This window comes from Rhea americana, unplaced genomic scaffold (assembly GCF_003343005.1).
Source record: "Rhea americana isolate MKP2758 unplaced genomic scaffold, rheAme1 scaffold_80, whole genome shotgun sequence".
In the NCBI taxonomy this organism is placed as follows: domain Eukaryota; kingdom Metazoa; phylum Chordata; class Aves; order Rheiformes; family Rheidae; genus Rhea; species Rhea americana.
In genome coordinates, this window is record NW_028186979.1 from 3,678,588 (window position 1) to 3,699,264 (window position 20,677).

Consider the following 20,677-nt stretch of genomic DNA (forward strand, 5'->3'; position numbering starts at 1 on the left):
TCATTGTGATTTCATGCTTTGTAGAGCACCAGGGACCAACTGCTTTTATTAAAGAAATAAGACACTAATAGTGTTATRAATGGGACAGTAGCTAGTTACCATGTCCCTGGAGCCAGGCCAAAAGCTAGTTTGCGTTATTTATAAATATTATACTGGAGCATCCTCTCTGTAATAGCTTCTTAGCATAAAGAATGGTAACAAAATAGGCTACCTTTGGAAGCTGTGGAACTTTCTGCTTTAGATGTTTAAGAACAAACGATRCAAGTATCTGTTTGACAATTTCTGGAATACAGCTCAGACTAGAGGATGGATTGTGTGAGCTCTGCATTTTCATGCTGCCAAAATAAGTGCCAATAGCTGATTTTAATCTGGGAGGTAAGTACATATCAGTATTAAGGTCATTATCGATTTCCTGCATAAAAAGGTATTTAAGTAAGCACTAATACCTTAGATAGGAATTTCCCTTCAGAAGCAGARTCATGAACACTGGCCCTATGACACACATGGTGAGACCACTGACTATGTCTCCATTAGCACCTAAGAAAGCCCWGCAGGTGCAGTTCCGTAGAGCAAATCCATGGCTTATCAAGAGCTGGCTGCCACAGCAGTTGGATTTCACAAGGTACTTCACACTGGTCCTAGCGTGTCCCTGCCCCCACATGCACAGGGGGGGGCAGAGGCACTCTTGGACCTACCTCCTGGTCTCACTTTGTCCCCAAGGAAGCTGGTCCCCGTGCTCCCAGACCCTGCCAGGCTGCAGCATAATGCAGAATGGGGCGGTAGGCACCTGCCCTTCAAAAGTGCACTTCTGCAGCAGCACAGACACACCTTGAACACGGACCCATCCCTTTGGCCTGTGCCTTACAGCACTTAAAAACCATGAGATACTTTAAAACCACAAGTTACAAAGCAGCTGCATTATCAAAAAGACTAAAAGAAGAATTTACATCTCTTGAAAGAACTACAAAGAAACAGCTCTTGTTTAATTGAAAATCACTTTTTTTTTTTTTTTAATATAAAAAGCTTTTATTGTACTGGGAATTAAATTAACTCCTTTCACACATTTACTTTTCACTGAATCAAGAAAAAAAAAAACCCAAACAAACCAAAACCAGTATATAAAATATAATAACTAGTCAGATAGGAATACCATAAGGCACACGTTCAAGTATTAGTGTAACAAATATCCTTGGGTGGCGAGATGGGGGAAGGGGTCTYGCACGATTCTTTCGTCACACGTTTGGTTACTTTCTCTCACATTTAAAAATACAAAGGTTTTCCATAGATAGGGTTCCTTGGTGACTGAGCACAGACTTGTTTCTAAAAGTTAAAAGGTTCTACTGTTGTTCTAAGTTTTATGTCAGTTTTGTTTATACATGATTATGGGAGGAAACGGATGCAGAATGAAGGTCAGTCTTCACTATCAAAATTGTCACTCTGTGAGTATTCTGTCAGTCCATCTGTTGCTAGGCTGAAACAGCTTTCGTGTACCATTCCCAGCCATTATACTTTACAGAGCTTCAAATTTATATGCATGTATATCAAATTAGAGGAGACTGTTAAAGCTGCAAACTTTTAACATTGTATTTACTGTGCAGAAACTTGAATTGAAGAAGCGTCTTCCTTGTACTTACCCTCTAAGTTTTGCAAAGCTTTATTTATTTTGAATTGAATTTACCATTGTTTTTAAATAACAAGCCCTCCCTGCAATGGAGTGCAATATTTTTGCCATTATTTAAATGCAGTAGGAGCTTCCAAAAGTCACAGAGACCCTGCAAACTGAACATTTCAAGAATAGTATTACCTACTTAAAAATAACATTTAAAGAAACATTTCTGCACTGAAACAACCACTGTAAACAGTTAGTTAAAACAGTCCTCATCTACAAAAATGTCTTCTCAACTTACACTTCTCTTTCTCCTGCCAGACTCCTGCAGCACGTGACCCTCTTACTGCAGAGTGGGAAAACTCCTAACTGCAGCATTTCTCTGCAATGAAAACACAAAAGCTAAACAACCCCTCACAGCTAGAGGCAAAAAGGTTAAATTCGAGGAGCATTTCCATTCATTGTGTTAGATTTTGCGGCCTCTGTGTGACTCTTGATTCCTTGATTCTGATTATGTGTCTTCATTATATGTTACTATTTTTTAACCTGTTTCATTAATCTCATTTTATTTTCAGTATCTGTAACATTTGCTTACATGTATCTTAAACTGCTAAATGACCTACTCTAAGCTGAACATACTGCAGTGTTTCATTTTGTTTAAAAAGACCATGACTTTGTCTATCAGTGCAGTCAGACTACAAAACATTAAATTATAAAAAAAAAAGGCTGATATACACAATCCAACATCCAGAAGGATATTCTGTTTTGCACCACAGGTTGAAGGAAATGTTAAAGGTCAAGAAGATAGAAAAAACAAATCCAAAAGCTTCAAAAACAAGCTAGTTTTAGTTTGGATTTTTGTTTTTAAATGATATAATGCTCTAGTAAACATAATTTAAGGAAGGTCATACACATGACCAGCATCTGCAGTAGGTCACTTCCTTATTTTTCCCGCTCCCTCACAAAAATATATATACACTTATATAAATGAAATGGTTTTAGATCCAAATGAACTTATTTTGCACACACAAGTCATATTCAGAAGGCAGCAAGACTCTAGCATTCTGTTTCTTTGCTGTCCACTCGGTTCTGGCGCTGGAGCTTGAAAGACGAAGCTTTCTCACTCCTAGTGACGGGATGGTCCGTCAAGTCCTCAAAAGATTTGGCAGCCGAGCTGCTATTTGGGAAAGGGTCCTTCTCAAACCCATCTTCGTCAATATGGGAGTCAGTGCTGGGGTCTTCCTGAATAGTGTCCATTCTTTGGTGGTCCTGTTTCGGTGCCGCAGCCRCTGCGGGTGCTGTGGCGACAGGCTGCAGCGGCTGGTGCCGGCTTGTTGACTGCGCTGCAGGGAAGGGCTTGACTATTCGCACAGACGCCGAGTCCAGGCTGCTGAGCATCTCCACGTTCTGCAAGACACAAGCAGCCAAGTCAGGCGGGAAGAAGCAACCAGGTTCTCGCTCAAGATTTCATTTTTGCACCGTTTTCAAGGGGAATGGGCCAAGGGCACCTTTGTGGGAGCCCCTGCGCTTCAGTTAGAGCAGTTCTAAAGGCTGCTGCTTCCTCCSCTCCGTTCCCAGCAGGAAACGCGTTGTGCGCGCCGTGGACTAATGTGTTAGCCAGGCTGAACCTCTGCAGCATGCAGTAAAAGGGGTTTGATCTCAGCCTGTTTCGCACTTGAGCAGGAGCATGGGCCCAATCACATGCACCCTCTGAGGGCAGGSAGGAGGGACAGTAATTTTTCTAAAGCTGCTCAAACAGGATTGCAAGCACTCATCTGATCCTGCTCCATACCTTCCTCTCAGGGCTCTGGACGCTTGGGAGGAAGAAGCAGTAGGAACAGCATTTACAKAAAGCCTGAGGGTTTTAGCCCATCAGCTCCTTCTGAGGCTAAACATATATGCAACACAGTCCAATTTTATGGTAGATTTATGCTTTCATAAGAGCAAGGGAATATCCAACAGAAGTAGCTTTTYTGCATTGTTTGGTTTTAGAAATCTGGCAAGACTAAGCATTAAAGGCTGAAAATGCCTTTTATTTCTGCTGGTTCCTACTCCATACAAAGCAACATGGGTGAAAACTTCTCTGGTACAGAGCTGACAACTCAGCAGCACTTCCCCAGGCACCTCCAGATGCCTAACAGTGCTTCACCGAAATTGGGGTTTGGAAGCATGGGGTCAACTCAGGCAACACCGAGAACTCACTGCAGGAAAACAAAGGAATGGCTTATTCCACATTTTAAACACAAGGAGTTCCCTGTATCAGCATGTTCAAGAAACTGCACTTGACACACCGCTTAAGACACGAAGGGACCATTGTGATCGCCCCAAATTCTGCAGCTCAGATTAGGTTAAATTCTATTGTTTTCTGCTTCAATGTGAGCATGTTTTAGAAAACAACCAAAGACTTTTGGGCATAAAAAAATCCCTGTAAACCTCAGGAAGTGCTAGCAGTGAACAGGGGAAGGGGAAGAGACAAGGAAATGACACAAAAAAGCAGAACTAGCAGTTCACATGCTACTACTGGTGCTGCATTTCCCAACTGGTCAGCCTACAGGAGATTCCAAAGATACAGGCTTCGTTTGTTAAACTGTTGGTGGTGCAAGAAGCCCATTACACTTGTGCTCTACTGCTGTCTGTACCTACTTGTGAGATGTTTCTTGAAAAAAAAATCAGATATAAACATCTAAAGATGACTCTTAGCTTGAGGCTGCCCCCCAAGTTAGCCTCAGATGCTCTAAGATCTCCTTCAGTTACCTCAGAGTAGACTGCAAAGACGATCCGTCTCAGAAGTCTTTGACTCCAATACACTTCCCCAAGTGACTGTACAAGAGCTCTGCAAGGTCTCTTTTTCCCTTCTGTCACAAAGGGATGCGTCCTTATACAAAGGCTTCATTTTCRTAATAAAAATTGGGCTGTCAAAGCACCAGACAGGATACCCAAAAAATCTATGTCAGAAGGTGCCTTGGGTTGGGCTGCAATTATTTATCTAGGCAATTTTATTCTCAACTCCCCTCCCGAACAAACATCTACAAAGAGAGAGAAGTGTCACTGTCTGACAACTGACAGGTCCTCACGTCCTGGGGGCTGGCTTTCGCAGAAGCAACTAAAAGGCCTCAGCACATCTGGACACTGGAGGTCAACTCCTGCAAATGACGCTTCTGCTCTTAGAGGAAGGAAAAACTAGACCCACCAAGTTGCACTGCTTGATACAGCAAACACCAGCTTGGTCAAGAAAAAATCATTTCCCTCATATTGATTGATCTGTCCACAGCTCTAAGCACAGGGCTCCAGGCTCATCTAGTACTCCTTCGATGAGTACTCTGCAAACGTCTTGAGTTCAGATTTTTTAATAAGAATTGGATACCTTTCTGCCAGTCTATATTCAGACAGCAACTTACACTGGGGCAAAACAGAGACTTTGTGTTCTCCTCGTACTGTCTGTCCAATTTCTTGTCCTATTTAAAAAATAAGCATACGTAAAACAAAAGAACGCACTGAACACAAAACAATAGCATTAGTTCCGCAGTTGCAAGCAGGGTCCCTGACCCAATTTCCCAGCTGGGACAAGCAGGGAGTTGGGCTCTTTTCCCTTTACCTACGCCCCATGTATTCCCATCCATCCCAGGAGCACTCCTGAGCACAGCAATCCTCTTTGCTCCAACCCCTGGCTGCTGTCAGCACCACACCTCAYGTCCACACTCTCTTCTGCTGTGAGCATCCTATATCCATCCACTTAAGCCCAACCAAGGGTCCTACCCTGGGTCTCCCACAAAAATCTAAGTGCCTTGTTTCCCAGAGGGCTTTAGAAAAATGGACTAATAGAAGCTACCAAAAKTCTCCTTGGGCAAAATTCTGGAGGCAGGGGAAGAAAAATTTGTCTACGAAAGAAGAGACGTAGCTGGAAATGGTCAGGGAGCGCTGGGCTCACTAGAGCCCTGCAGAGTTCAGCCAGAGTTCTGCCTCTTGAATAAGCCATAAGTCTGCAGGCAGGCAGTGTTACATATGCTGGCTTTTCTCCCTGGGATTTGTAGAAAGCTCCCCATCACCTTCTCCCACAGACATCTGCCATTTCATATATGAGGGGTTCTCTTACAGCTCAGTCCAACAGAGCAATTGTCTCAGGATAGCTTACTCACCACGCAGTGCACAAGGATGCTGAGGGGAATCCAAAAAAGTAAGGAGAAGACGAGCACAGAACCCACTATATTATCCGCTAGGAACTTTCCTGTGAAACCAGTCCAAATCAATTAGTTATCTACCAAACACAGCATATAAATCCCCATTCTGCTGCTGTTGCTCCCACAAGCCTGATCACAGAATTTCTCAGATGGGCAGAGGCTGCAGAATGAGGCCAATGTAAGAGACCTATTTACAAAATCGTACCAGATATGCTAGCAGTAACAAGTTTTTCCTCTGCTCCCCTCTGACGAGAAATGCCGACAGGTCATAGCATCTAATAACCAACGGATTAGTAACAGGCTATATTTAGTTAGCCAAGCTACCTCTCCCAGTTATGGAAGAGGAACCGAGTTAACAGATTCTGATTTTACAGGCAGGTGACATCTATAGGCCTCCACAAACATTATGCCTGCTTTCAAACATCAAGAGATAAAAACAGCCTCTACTTGAGCAGACTGAAAAGCTTTCATTACCTCAGATACAATTTTCTTGACCTTAGAACCTTAGTTAGAAAGCCCCAAACCCACATTATTACCTTGTGTGTATATATATATATATATATATGCATTACTATAAACCTATTCATTGTTACTCTTATCATTACAACAGCATGCACTTACTAACACTTTTTTGTACCCTTATATTGTAGATACACTAAGAGGCAACTACATGCTTGGATTGCATTGTGGGGATCAGACCAAGGAAGCACGTTTACAGTCACCGGCCAGTGACTCATACAGACCCAGAGCCTGAGCTGCATTACCTCCGTGATTTTGTTAAATAAGAAAAAAGTTCTCATTTCCTGATCCATTGACATTTAAACCCCACTGAAAGATCTACTTTAACTACACTATGCTGCATCTAGCTGGTGTCTCTAGAGACTGTCTTTTCTCTAAATGGCCTGCATCTTAGTAGTCAGAGAGGAAGCTTTCTAGAATAGGTACCAACTTCTTTACAAGCCTGAAAGATGGCTAAAAATAATGGAATGGTAACATGCAACATAGTTCCCYCAAAATAATCCTTCAGCTTTAAAAGGCAACATCTAACATAGTGCAAAAGGGTTAGAAACAGAGCTACTAACTACCCTTGTCTACAGATGAGTAAAAACAGTCAGCTACCTCCCCCCCCATGCCTTTACAAGTACTCATATCATGGACTAAAAATCAAAGGATGTTGTTATGCATCTTACCAAAAGTATTGATGCTAAGTTGGTCTATGAAATCCCAAAATCGTTCAATCACATCCTGTACTTGCTTCTCACATTTGCCCTGCAAAAGTAAACATACATATTTACACAACAATGTTATACTATCTTAGCTTTAACCATTTTTGTCTTGGGGAAGGAAAAGGATGCAAAGATTGCAAAGAAACAAAAATCTGCACAGAACAAAGAAGCACTTCACACTTCTGTTCATACAGATCAAACTCATTCCTGGAATCAGTATGCTAAATATCTCAGGAGACTCCCAGACCTGGCTGTGCTGGTTTAATGCAGGAGATTAYTGGTGTCTCAGTTCTGGCAGCAGAAGGGCTGGGATGCGGCCTCCCAAGTTCACTTCCACCAACATCCAGTTTAACTTAAGACTGTCTACATGCTCCATGAGTGTCCAGGCATCTGCTTGACAGAAGTGCTCATGGAGTACTAGCAATTCATCACCACCTCTCTGCCACAGGCTTACTGYCCCCTTTGGATATTGCCAGCTAGATGTTAATGCAATTGCTCCTTGATCCAATTCATTTTAGTCAAAATTAGTCAGAATTAGCCAGGCTAAGGTGAGCAGCTGGAATAGCAAGCACTGCTACCCTAGCTGAGCTGGTGGCAGTGCTCRCTCACTTCTGCCACACAAGCTGCCAGCTGGCTGAGCTGTGGGGARCTGCAAAAGAGTGCAGCAAGCAAGTGCAGAAGGTAACGTCTTCACCTTGCACAGTTCTCACAGTTGCAGAACTAACTTCCATCTACCGCCTCAGACACTCTTTAATAGTGACCCCATAAAGGGATAAATGAAGCCTTTCACCTTTTCTTTATCCAAAACCTGATCTTTCTACCAACCACCTCCCACTTCTCCAGGACAGTTTCTTCACATTATCCAGGAGATGAGGGGGACTGTGCCCACCCTATCAGTATACCTCACAGTATTACGCACCCCATGAAGGCAGGCTGTCTCCATACCCTCTCCTCCTGTCACCTCACTGCACCAGGCTTGACCCATTGCACCAAAATCACTCTGTTCGGCTGCACATTGAGCTTTGGCTTCTCTGTATCTGCACAGCCCTAGTCACAGAGGACCCCAAAATATCCAGCCACAAAAGCAGAGCATGCAGCTCACTGGTGTCCGAGAAAACTTACATTTGTATCACAGAAGCCCACAGTACAGGGCTTTCCCTTGCGCAGGAACAGGAACTGGTTGTTAGCGTCGACATACGGTATACACCTGTCCTGCTCGTCCCGGCAGCACACCTTGCAGGAGTTATCAGTTTCTGTAATAAAGCAACAAACTGATTCCTCAGCAGCACTGAGTCACCTGCATCCCATAACCAGGCAGTATGCCCCAAGTGCCCCTTGGGTGACTGTGTTCCCCCCCAGCCTTCCCAAAGGGAAGGCAGAACCATGCAAGTCACCCAGTTTTGGGCACTCAGATGACCAAGCCTGAAACAGGTTGCCCAGAGAGGTCGTGGAGTCTCCTTCTCTGAAGACATTCAAGGCCCACCTGGATGCAACCCTGTCTAACATGCTCTAGGAGACCCTGCTGAGCAGGGAGGTTGGACTAGATCTCCAGAGGTCTCTTCCAACCTTACTGATTCTATGAGTCATGCAACAGATTCAGGGACGCTGTGGGAACAGCTCCTCTTTCCAAGCTGGTACCTCAACACTGCAGGATGAACAGGCAAGAGGTACAAAGAAGCAGAGTTAACACTTCTCAGCGTTTTGAGGCCTCTGTGAAATCCAGTAGCAAAAGCTTCAAAAGGCAGAAAGGGGCAGAGCTGGAACGATGCTGCAAACTTTGACCCTGATTTGAACCAAACCAAGTATGGGAGGAAGGAGTCTCTTACACCTAGAAACATCTGCCAAGGAACTCCTTCCATCAGCAAATATGATTAAACTTCAAGTCTTCCAGGTACTCTCCACCTTGGGCTAGGCCCTCTATTTCAAATGGCAGAGCTCACAGCAGCTCCCCGTGCTCTTCCTGCAAGGCTTTCCTCCTGCTCCCAGCTGCCTTGACCATATTTAAAAGTTAAGAAAGAGGGAGAGCAGTAAAGCCTATTGATAGAGTTACAAGGTAAGCAGGTTTGCAGTAGCAGGGAACTAGAATCTGTGGTTCTATGTGCTTGTTGCACTTTAACCACTTGCTGGACAGCATCCCTCCAGAAGCTTTGCCCAGAGGTTGTTTGGGATCTCCAGGCTACCAGAGAACAGAGAGACTTCCCTCCTCCCTGTCCACAGCAGAAGAGGGCACTCTCCCTCCTTTCACCCCTTCTGACTAGGGTACGAGACCATCAGTCTTGTCTTAATGTCTTCAACCCATACATCAGAGAGCTTGTATAACCCTTTTCCAAACAGGAAACACTATAGCAGGCCCTGGCAGCCCAACAGTTTGAACTCTGGACTTTTTCAAAAGCCCAATGGGGTCCAGAGACTCAGCCTTCARTTGGCAACCCTGGTGAACCAGACAACCCAAATGGCAACCTGGTGATCCTGCAGAGCAGGGCTGAGGCAAGGCACTTATAGTCAGTCCCGTTTTACTCACCATTACACGCACATGACCGTAGATTCTTCTCCCTCTCACAGAAAGGGACACACTCCCCATCCTTGCACTTCCCCATGTCCACGCAAACTGTGTCATCTGGAGCATTTCCTGGAGGAGGGCACTCACTGCTGTTCCCTAGGGATGGGGGTCAAGAAGGTGGGAAGATTGTTAGAGCAAAGGGCAGAACACCTCAAGCGTGCAGGACACGAAAAAGGAAATCCAAACTCGTCCCAGTGTTGAACCGCAATAGCTTGTCTCTGGCTTTCTCCTGCAGGCTGCCTCCAAGTCCTCTGAGGGTCAACAAACTTTGGAGTCTTTGGACAACCTGGCTACTGTGTCACAGTAGTGATCAGGCAGTAGGTTACAGACACTGGAAAACCCGCCAGTAAAGGGGAAACAGCTCTGACTGACTTGATTYCTCGCCTCCAGTAAAGATTATAAAGGAAGAAGCAACAAGTGGGGAAGTGAAGCAGAGTCACAGAAATTCCACCCTTTCTACAGGGAGATTCGGCTCATTCCTGTCTCTCCCAATATCCAGCCCCTTTTTTCTTCTTCTTTCTTTCTTTTTTTTTTTAAAAGAAAAAGTTTTCATGTTCTTCTGGGCTGTAAAATCACCACATGGCTCCTGAACTACAATGAAACTCATTATAGGGCAACTTAGTGATGTTTAACTGGTCTCTAAAATTAGATGTACCAGATGAATAAAGGGCACTAATCGAACAGGACACTGAGCCCGAAGCATTTGGCTGGCTGATGTAAAGGGGACAGAACAATGTCCTACCAGTGCAAAAAGACTCTCCTTTACAAGTAGCATTTATGGCTTCTTGGCATTTTTTCTGTGCACTTTCAAATTGGCAGCCTTTGCAGCAGGGGCTGTTCCGATCACTGTGGAAAGATCAAAATGAACAGAAGAAATATTAACTCATTTTAAAAAGAGTACGAGCAAGACAAAGCCAAGTAAAGTGTTCAGGAACAAAGCTATTTCTTGGACACTGATTCACTCACTCAAAACCACCTTCTCTCTCTCTCTCTCTCTGTCCTCCCACCACGAGCCTTCTACACACTCACTCATTCTTCATTTACCGAAGGAGGTAAGCACATAGAGAACACAATATATGGATCTTCGTATTTACTCAAGGTACTTGGATCCTCTTCCCGTCTCCCTCACTGACCTGCTGACCACTGACCCAACTTGGAACAAGATCCTTCATTGTTTCATTCCCTTCACTTCCCCCCTTCCCCCCAGAAGGTTTACTACTCCTTACTCTGAGTTCTTCCTACAAGCTAATGCAAGAGGCCCTTAATACAAACATATTAATTAATAAGTTGAGGGAATTTCTTGCTAAACAACAGGAGTTGCATGAGCTTTCTCCACTGTGACACAGCACAGAGCTGAACTCTGAAAAACTGACTGGATGGTGCATTGCGACAGAGCCTTAATAACACAGAGAAAGAACAAGAATAGGAAGACGACTAATTCAGTGCACTCACGGCTTTGCCTGCTCAAATAAATTTTGCAGCAGTCTTGTGAAACTACCAGTAATCAATTCCAGTTTAAAGCTGCCTTGCAATGCACACACAAAAAGAAACAGAAGTTTGCACAGGAAAATYTAAAATTAGCTTTTTTGAATGCTTGAGTTTATCTTAAAAAGAAGAAATAATTTCCAAACATGCAGCTTCTGATATTACTCAGAAAAGTAACTAAATGTCCTAAAAATTAGCGTATAAGAGCAGCACACACACACAGCACCCTTTCCTTCATTGCCTTCATCTGTTTAATCTCAGAGTCAGGAAAAAAGTTTGCAATGCTGCAGTTTGCTTTCTGACCTTTCAGCCCAGTCCCATGTTCACCCTCTCCATAAGCAACGGCAGCTTCTTTCTCCTTACCTGCACTTGGCACCATCTTTCAGTTTGCAGTCTGCGGAGCAGCAGGGATCAGCCTGCTGGTACAAGAGGCCAGGATCGCATTCCTCCCCTTCATCCACCCTGGAGTTCCCACACACTTTGTTGTTGCGCTCTTTGAAGCACTCCTGGGCCTTRATCTCTATGGTCCTATGGATGGATTTTTTGCTGCAGCTTGAGAACATCTAGAGAGTCACAAGGGGAAAAAGCAGCACTGAGGAAGAATGCACCTTTCTGTTAAYAAGTTGCATCAAAGGCAGACAAAGCCAGCCTCCTCAGACCTCCAAATTGTGGCATCTTAGGAAACAGTTATTCTCTCTGTATTGCCATCTTGATAACTTGGAAGAATTTAAAGGCAAGAAAGCACTGGCTGGGYCTATGAAGGATGTTGCTGCATTCCAGTGCACAACATCCATGCAGTTTCTGGCTCTGGGTTGCAGAGCCAAATCCAATTCTACTACTGCTTCGGGAGTGCTCACAACAATCCCCAGGAGGGATTGCGAAGTTGCTGCCATTGGGAGAGACCCTTGGCAGCAGGGTTAGGCCTCAGCAAGTCAGACTAGTCCAACTGTTTAGTCTAATCATTGCCTTGATAATCCTGTTTTCTCATCTGCAACAGGCACAAMGCCAACTCCACATTGCCACGTGCAAGTCTGAAACTGGTAAGCACGACGTTTGTGTTGTCTGACAGGTCTCTGACAGAAGAGCCACAGACTACCCAAACGATATTTAGAAGCCTGTGCTTAGTGCTGAAGGTCCCACATTTGACCCTTGCTGCTGACTTATCTGTAAGAGCACATGGCCAGAGYAAATTAAAAATTAAAAACAAGTTAGTACCTGGGCATATTATAAGCAGAACTCAGAAACTAAAGAGCTTATCTTGTAGAGAACAACTGCCTGCAAGTATGTGCTCTTTTTATGGGGAGTCCATTAAGTTCTTGCTTTTTTTAAGCTACAGGAATCATTAACTAAATAGCCTTTCAGTGCAGAGGGTCTCTCACTGGAGCAGACTTATACCTCAAAGCAAACCATGCAATGATACCTTATTGTTTTCATGATCTCCACTGACAGCAATTGGATACATAACATATTTCCCTCCCTGGTCTTCAGTTGGGGCACATTCTGGCAGACTGTCCGGATCATGCTCTGCTCCAAAGTTATGTCCCAGTTCATGAGTTGTTACCAGGTCTGCCTCCTTTTACAGGAAAGAAAAAAAATACTGCTAAAAAAAATTAGTCTGAGCAGGACAGGAGAGAAGATCCCAAATACTTTCAGGTCACTTGCATTACCAAGATGCACTTAGCTGGAAAGCAATTTTACCCACTGAAAGTGTAGGGGGGAAATTAAAGATAAGCAAAATTACAGTGCATTTGCAACAGTGAATTCCAGGACTAGGTTTGCATACTAAATCCACTATTTGAGGCAAAAGGTTGCCCAAGAATACTGACTCAAATTTATTTTCAATGAAGTGCAGATACTGAAAGTGTCAAAATTTGATTTTAAGTAGCTGGAGGCATAAAAAACAGTTCAAACAAAAAACAATCCAAACAAACATCACCTACTACGATTAGTCAATCTTGTGTTTAACTTATCTTGTCACTGGAATTATTTCTCCTAAACAGATGATGACATTTAGAGCTCTGAATAAGCTCTCCTATTGCAAGAGTGCTAGGAAAACCATCTGCAAGCAGCCCAACAGGGATGGATTTGCAACACTGTTTTGCAAGAGGTTTTGCTCAGCTCCCTCTGCTGAGCATCCAAACCCAGCTCTGCCTCGTTGCACTGTGCGCCTCTCTGCGTTGCCCTGACCAGCAGATGGTGTCAGGCTCACCAAGTGACAACCACAAACAAACCTCGCACAGAAATGAACATTAACCACAAGGAGCCCGAGTGGCTCGCTAGAGCGCACAGCAAGTTGGACGTGCCAACTGTTGCTCCTGCTGCTGGGCAGGCACAGGAAGGACTGACACCGCTGTAAGCTGCAGCAGCAGCCAACACTGAGCAGGTAACACATGAGCCAGGGACAGGAGAGCTGCCCAGAAAGAGCTCCTGTACTTTGCAGCATCCATTTTGTGGAAGAATTTTAAGCAGACTTTTTGGAAACCCAAGCAAACACTGTGAAACTTCCTCTGTGAAAGCAATCCATAACACTCCCACTGACCCACTGCATGGTGGATCTGTGTGAACGGTCATGCCACGCTCTATGGGGCCTTTGTGACCGCCCCTTGGAAGAAGTCAAACTCAATTTCCTTTGTAATCTAAGGCTGAACTCCAGCTTGGAGGTTGAACAGCAAATGCAAATGGCATGGCAACAGCTAGAGTGCTTTGTCAACATCTAACAGAAAGGTTCAGTGTTTTTTTTTCTAGTTTCTTGACAGCTTCTGTGCCAAGTTTTAGCCCACGCATCAATTATGAATTCCCTTTAAAATTAGACTACAGCAAAGCACAGCTGAAAAATCAGCAAAAGAAAAATTAGGTCCAACTGCAAAGATTTGGTAGTTGCAAATGCAGGCTCTGTTCTGGTATCTTTACAAATTGGTGAAAATTTACATTTAGGCTTTTAGGTATTTATTATCTCATCCACTATGAAAAGAATTCTAGAGAGCATCAATTTACATTAAGGTTAGTAATAGCACTAACAAGCTCCGTATCCTGGATTGTGCTCTTCTCTACTTGCTTAATGAAATTCCTCTATTTTTTCCGAAGAGACCCAAATTAAACCTACTTTGCCTTGTAGGTAAGAAAGAGAGCTGCCATAAGCAATCTTCCATCTGCATGTTGCAGATGTACATAATAGTAGAAACATGTAAGTCTTTCTTATTTCAGTCAGCAGACTAATTTCATTTTTACTGCAAGTCTACTTGCTGTATTGTATGTCTCATTCTGAAGTTTTTCTCCTCCTTGCCCCAAAGCAACATACAYTTGAATTCATCTTTGGATTTCAAAACTCTATTTACACTTGGATGACGACGTCTCCTATCAGGCACTGGGTACATTTCCTCATTACTGGTCCCCAGTGTGTTCAGTCTTCATTTCCATTCAGTCTTGACTCCCCTGGGCAGCAGGGAGAAAAATGATGAGGGTTTTGCGACCTGGATCCTTTTCTCAGGGATTTGACTCAATCTCAGACCCAGCAGCTTGTTTCAGAAAGATGCTGGAAATTTACCATGCCCCAAGAAAACACATCACCAACAAGTAAGAACGAATACCAAACACTTTCCATACACCCACACTCACCCCCTGCAGAAGACAGTGATCTCCTACCTTTGTGAGGATAGTTTTCCCATAGTTCTTGGTGCTGGTTAAGCCACTGTTCAAATAGATGTCTTTCTTGGCAATTTGACTATAATAAGCTACAGAAATGAGAGAGAAATAAGTCAAATTGTACAACATTCATTTTTTTTCCCAGAGGGAGGGGGAAGAATCCATGTTTGGGGAAAATAACAGCTTTACTATGCCCACAGACTAACTGCTGAGACCCTGCCTTTTCCCAGTTTTTTGCGGTAGGGAGTTTTTCAAGCACAGTATAAACAGCTCACATACTGCAGAAAAGGAGAATATAAGAAACATCCACGGCAGTATTATCTGCAATTTCAGAACTGCTGCAAGATGTACCTACACAAAGCAGCACTCAGTCTAGCCAGGCCTTCACAGGGCTTCTTTGCTTTGGAAAGCCTAATGACTTTTACCCTTCCCCACCTCCTCCTCCTCACTTCAGCCAAGAAAAAGGCTGTGCCTTCCATCCTGAACTCAACCACTAGAGACTACGCAAGTGACACATCATGCCCCATGGAAGATATGAGGGTGAAATASAAATAACAAAGAATAGCTTTCAACACACAATTGGGGGGGAGGCAGGGGGGGAAGAAGTTGTCTTGCCTTTTGGACAAATGCCACCATGGCTGTTAGGTCTGGGAGAGCCAACATAAGCTAATCCAAGTGTTCCCATATCAAAATCTTGATATGTAAAGAGATGAGCAAGGCACACGTGAGCTGCCTTTTCAGCAATATCAAAGCTAAATTGCTTTAAAGAAAGAAAAAAAAACAAAATCCAACTCTTAATAAAACACTTTATAGCATAATATCAGAAATACATTGATAGAACATTCATCTAATGAGGCAGGCATTTTCTAGATCTGATTAAGTTGTAAACAAGCAGCTGCTTTTCTCTCCTACAAAGCTGCAGAAAATTAAATGGATATCCAAATACTCTGTACACCTTATGTACATAATTGTTTGTTCATTTCCCCTTTTCAAAGGGAGAAGAAACCAGGTGCAATAACCTGACGAAGTTCATAAGCCAGTTAGTCTCAGGGCCAGACAAAAGTCACCTCTCTGTGGATCTTGCACTTGTACAGGCCTGTCTTTCTGACATAAGCCACACATTAATAATGCTAGTTGGTTTGTACTCTACAATAGTACAGTGAAGCCCCTTAGCATGGGCTGCAGTGCACGTCAGCTAGTTTTCCTTTGTGTAACATCTGTACATCATGTGGAGGAAGTACAAGAGTTAATAAAGAATGTCCGTGTAAAGCGAGTAATTCTCTGTACAGGGCGCAATTTGTCAAGGGTTACAGCCTACCTCAAGCAACATTTTCACATCCCAGGCATCTTTCTTATCATCTGGATGACTTTTTGCCATGTTGTAATGCTTATCTCCAGGTTTTACATGATTTGGTTCATTGTGGATGATAATCTATGTTTAGAAACAGCAACAACAACATAGAGGAAATTTGATCGTTTATAGCTATATATAAAAAAAAGTATTCTCCTTCAAAATGCAAGAAGCGAAAGAAGCGAAACTCAAGAGTCTGCATTCTCGCAATGGTAAATCCTCAGCCACTATAATTAAGATACACTGACCACATCATGAGCAACTAAACCAGCTGTTTATTAAAGAGTAACACTACCAGTTTTCACTGTAACATTCTGCTTTATGTGTTGCTATACCAAAAAGCAAATACAATTGTGATTTACATTTAGTATAAATAACCCCAATCTTAGGGTTCTATTTAACCAGAACAAATTTTAGATGACTGATATGTTCTCAGTGGCCTAGAATCAACTCCTCCACCTCCAAATTAATTCCTCCTCTTACCAAATAAGAGGGAAGTGTTCATTAAATTATTTCTCTAGAGCCCTTCCTAGCAAAGGGGCACCTAATTTGTACCATGACACACACTGCATTCCACAGAGCAGACAGATTCCTAATCATTTAATTGCCATTTTCCAGGTTTCTGTGTATTTACTTTCAGGAGCCTGCAACCCTGTACCAGACTGCTACCTTATTACCATATTACAATGTCTAAGGTTAATCATTAAAGCTCCTCAGGCAGGGATTTGTGCTTTTTCTTATGTATCATTACATTCAGGCTTTGTAAGATAAGCACTAGCCACAGACAGAAGATATTTACATAAGAGTACGTCTGACTGAAATAAGATTTTTCATATTCAGGAAGAAAGCACCTTTCAAGTAGCGAAAGACTCTCCTTGTAAACTCCCCTAAAAGCTGTAACGAGCTGAAAATGGGCACGCTGTGTCAAATCATCAACAACATCTCCAGTAAGACACTAGTTCAGAATACTTCTGGCTGGAGTTAATAATATAAGAATTGGTTATTTTAGCTCTAATCCAGATAAAATAATCAGAAGCTCTAGTGTCTAAAACATRTTCTTGTGCTTTAAATTTTAAAGCCGTGGCATAGTTCAGTGAATACCTGCTCTATCTGTATGCCGTACCCRTTGAAGGCCCCATTGTCCCAGGAAGTATTTCGGTAGATGTCATCTACTCTGTCTATCAATTCAATCTACATAGAAAAGAAAAATAATTTATTTAGTTTTGAGCTCTCATGTAATGAAGATCAAGACACTCAGGAAAGCTGCAATACTTCTATATCTAGAAACACTCATTTCAAAATAAAATTGAATCTCGTAAAACATAAGACTATTCACTGTTCCAAGAACAACAGTACGTGGATTCAGAAGCGTAGTATCAAATATCCCTGAAAACTTTTCATCACAAAAACAGTACAAATCTTGCCATTTTTCACTTTGATTTGTATAGCAGGAGAGAGATAATGTTAAGAACAAGACATCTTGGGAAGCATTTTCTTCATAAACTAGTTTTCCAGGTTTCTTTGAAGGGATGGGCAGAGAGGGTTGTTTTTATTGTTCTGTTTTAGCACTATGCTTCACTGGTTTAACTGACTCCTGAGGCCTGCTTCCCTCTCCCAGCCAATAAACTATTATTTTCCTCATTTTGCTTGAGCATAAGGTTCCACAAAGTCTTTCTTCAATGCTCACAATCAATATCTCTCTTTTCAAGCTGTTCTAATCTTGCCCCAAATTTTATTGTTCTGCCAAAGAATCCTGGAAAAAGTTGAAAAAAAATGATACAAGTTGCTTGTGCCTCTCCTATCAACTTTAAACATGTTTGGGTCATTTACACCAAGGTCATGAATCAGAAGATTCCAAAACTCCTACTGTAAAAAGGTAAGTTTTAGAGAAAAAAAAAAATCCTTGCCACAACAAATGTGTGAAACAAGCAGTTCTGCTTATAAACAAGACTTGAAGATTATTTAACTACAGTATAATCACAATTATAAACATTTTAAAGCATCATATAGTGCTTGCCTAGGTAAAAAGCATGCACAGCCATGAAATAAATGCATATATTCTAGAAAAGTAGCATAAGTTTAAGTTGTGTTATAACTACTGCATCACTTCTTTATTTCTTCATTTACTCTAGCAAACAATAATGGAGTATATTTACTTACTAAATAGTTTATAGTAGTACTCTCTTCCCCACGGCCCATATACTTAAAAAAGCGATGATCTGCTACTACCAACATCTTGCACGTGTTCTTTGAGTTCTCGGAAACGGCTCTTTTCTCCCGATGGATGCTTGCTAATGTGAATGTTTTAAACATAATTAAATAAAACAATCAATAAAACTGTCCAGAGTTGTCTATATTATTCCTGTTTGAAACATGAACATCACTTTTGGGGGGGAGTGGGGGATGGAGAATAACTCTTCCTGAAGTTTTGTCTTTGTAACAGTCCTTACCTTTTACAAGGAACGTACATGGTGAAACAGTTATTAAATAGATGTACATACATAGTTTTCACAGTCACAGCCTATCATAGCTCAAGATGGATTTTTTTCAAGTGATTATGGAAGCCAAACAGTGTCCTGCTACACAGTGCATAGAAGGACAAAGTTGTTTTAACGTTCACCTTAAAAGCAAACTTGTACTGCTGTTGGCCATCACAAACCCACATTACCTAGGCCTGACCAAATAGCTTCCTCTATTTAGTCTGTACACTGATAGAGCCAAACATCCTTTCAGCAAGACAGGAAGGAACAGGCTGCCAAGAGTGACAGTTTCTTCCTTCTTCTTCAGTTGCTGGGCCTTTTTTTTTTTTTTTTTTTTGGGGGGGGGGGGGAGAGGTAAAGAGGACAGTTGTTCCTGTGCCACTTCCCCCTGCCCCCCCCGCCATGACTTTAAAGAATTAACTGTTAAAACTAGAGGCAGCAGCAGAGATTACTGCCCAGGTTCCGATCTTACTTGCCTACACAAACAGAATTCCAGTTTTCATTTCCAAGGCTCTGCTCTCCCAGGGTACGGGCGCTCACCTTCATTTTGCTTGCTATCTTCTAGTCCTTTTGGCAACAGTTCTTCTTCATCCAGCTTTAAATAACCACACACTTTGGGAGACTGCAATCGTGAGAAATCTTTAATATCTTCAGATCTGTAGACCAGCAGTCTGTCATCTTGCACATTATCTACAAATCTCCAGAGTGGCTGACAGCATAACAAGCAAGGCAGAAATGCAAACACATGAATGGTTTCTGGTTAGAAACACACGAATGCAAACACTAAGTTTATACAAATAAAAACCATATATATAGTCAAATGTCTACAGTTCTATGTATGCATATACATACAAACAAATACACTGGACTGATTATTTTACCCACAGAAGTAAAACTAATGACAAAACTATTTCCTTCAAAAGCTTGTAGTAATCAACTCTTCACGCTACATAGGCATCAAGATCTAAGATTATCTCAACAAAATAGCATCAACCATCTGATAAGGCTGTAGAAGGAACACAATTTTTCCTCTCTTTGAGAAGTGCAAGCTGAGGAGGCATCTCAAGCTTGTCTGTTCCCTCCTTAGCACTATCAAGCTAAGGAGTCTCAATTGCCCTGGCATATATATATTTATCATCATTTCTGACTGACACAATCCTATTATACTATAGTCGTAAGAGCTACAGCTTTACACTACTACATACAACATGGCTAAGGACTGTCCTCCAGCCAAAGTCAAGCAGCCCAGACTGTCCATGTCCATACTGCAGGGCACAAGGTTCCAAGTCTCCTCAGGGCTTTAGGCAGTGACTTTCTGAACTCAAGACAGTTATTTTTTTTAGCATGTGATGGTTTGGGATCAAAGCAGAATAGTCCAGAAACAAAAGTTGCACTAACGCAGCAACTACATGTCTGCAGCACAAAACTGAGGGTACATGTTGTATGTGCTAGGGCACGGCATGGGGTTCACATGGAGGTCCACCACCTTTCTGAATGGCATAGGAAGACCACAAAAGAAAACGCAGGTAAGAACTATTGGCCATAAAGCCTTTGGGAACTGTCCCTGACACATGCACCATTTCAGACAGGGCTGGTTAGCGGCTGAAGCTGGCCTGGGGACGCACATGATGAAATGGCATAGACAAGTCGGAGCCTCAGCTCTATTGCCCAGCTCTACTCACCTGCCCAGAGCTGCAGGGCACTGGAGGAGGGAATAGAGATGTGTTCAAAAATACCCTTGGACCATAAATGCTTTTAGTCATAATAAGCATTATGTTCTCAATGCAAGACAAGTACAGTGGTTTGGGATATTCTAATCATATATTTTCCTACTTCAATGTGTTTGGATTTCTCAGGTTTACYCATAATTATGAATTTCCCTGATTTCGAGACAATTACAATATCCATGTAACACTCACCCAGAGTTACTATTATTCACTCATTCCAACAACAGCTTCTGTCTGGGAATAACTGCACTGAACAACACTTTTAGGGTAATCCTTAACTATGTATTTGTGGAATATTTCTTTTAAACTAATAGTTTAAAATAACATAAGCAATGAAAATGTTGAAAAATAGAAACGAGAGCAGAGAAAGATGATCTCCAAAGTTCTAAGAATGGAAAAAATTCCAAGATACAACAAAGCTA

At 42.4% G+C, this 20,677-nt stretch overlaps 1 protein-coding gene across 1 annotated transcript in view; it reads right to left on the bottom strand.

The window, feature by feature from the left end:
* Positions 1 to 984: 984 nt before the first annotated feature.
* Positions 985 to 20,677, bottom strand: part of ADAM17 (ADAM metallopeptidase domain 17) — a 22,957-nt gene continuing 3,264 nt past the window's right edge. Inside the window, exons 4-18 of the mRNA XM_085322917.1 lie at positions 19,069 to 19,237; positions 18,209 to 18,339; positions 17,150 to 17,239; positions 16,016 to 16,129; positions 15,313 to 15,457; positions 14,698 to 14,786; positions 12,476 to 12,628; positions 11,419 to 11,618; positions 10,313 to 10,416; positions 9,532 to 9,666; positions 8,133 to 8,263; positions 6,975 to 7,053; positions 5,743 to 5,831; positions 5,005 to 5,061; positions 985 to 3,013 (exon numbers count right to left, since the gene is read on the bottom strand). Coding sequence (XP_085179043.1) covers positions 2,663 to 3,013; positions 5,005 to 5,061; positions 5,743 to 5,831; positions 6,975 to 7,053; positions 8,133 to 8,263; positions 9,532 to 9,666; positions 10,313 to 10,416; positions 11,419 to 11,618; positions 12,476 to 12,628; positions 14,698 to 14,786; positions 15,313 to 15,457; positions 16,016 to 16,129; positions 17,150 to 17,239; positions 18,209 to 18,339; positions 19,069 to 19,237 — 2,037 coding nt within the window. The 3' untranslated portion in view covers positions 985 to 2,662. The remainder of the gene's footprint in view (positions 3,014 to 5,004; positions 5,062 to 5,742; positions 5,832 to 6,974; positions 7,054 to 8,132; positions 8,264 to 9,531; positions 9,667 to 10,312; positions 10,417 to 11,418; positions 11,619 to 12,475; positions 12,629 to 14,697; positions 14,787 to 15,312; positions 15,458 to 16,015; positions 16,130 to 17,149; positions 17,240 to 18,208; positions 18,340 to 19,068; positions 19,238 to 20,677) is intronic.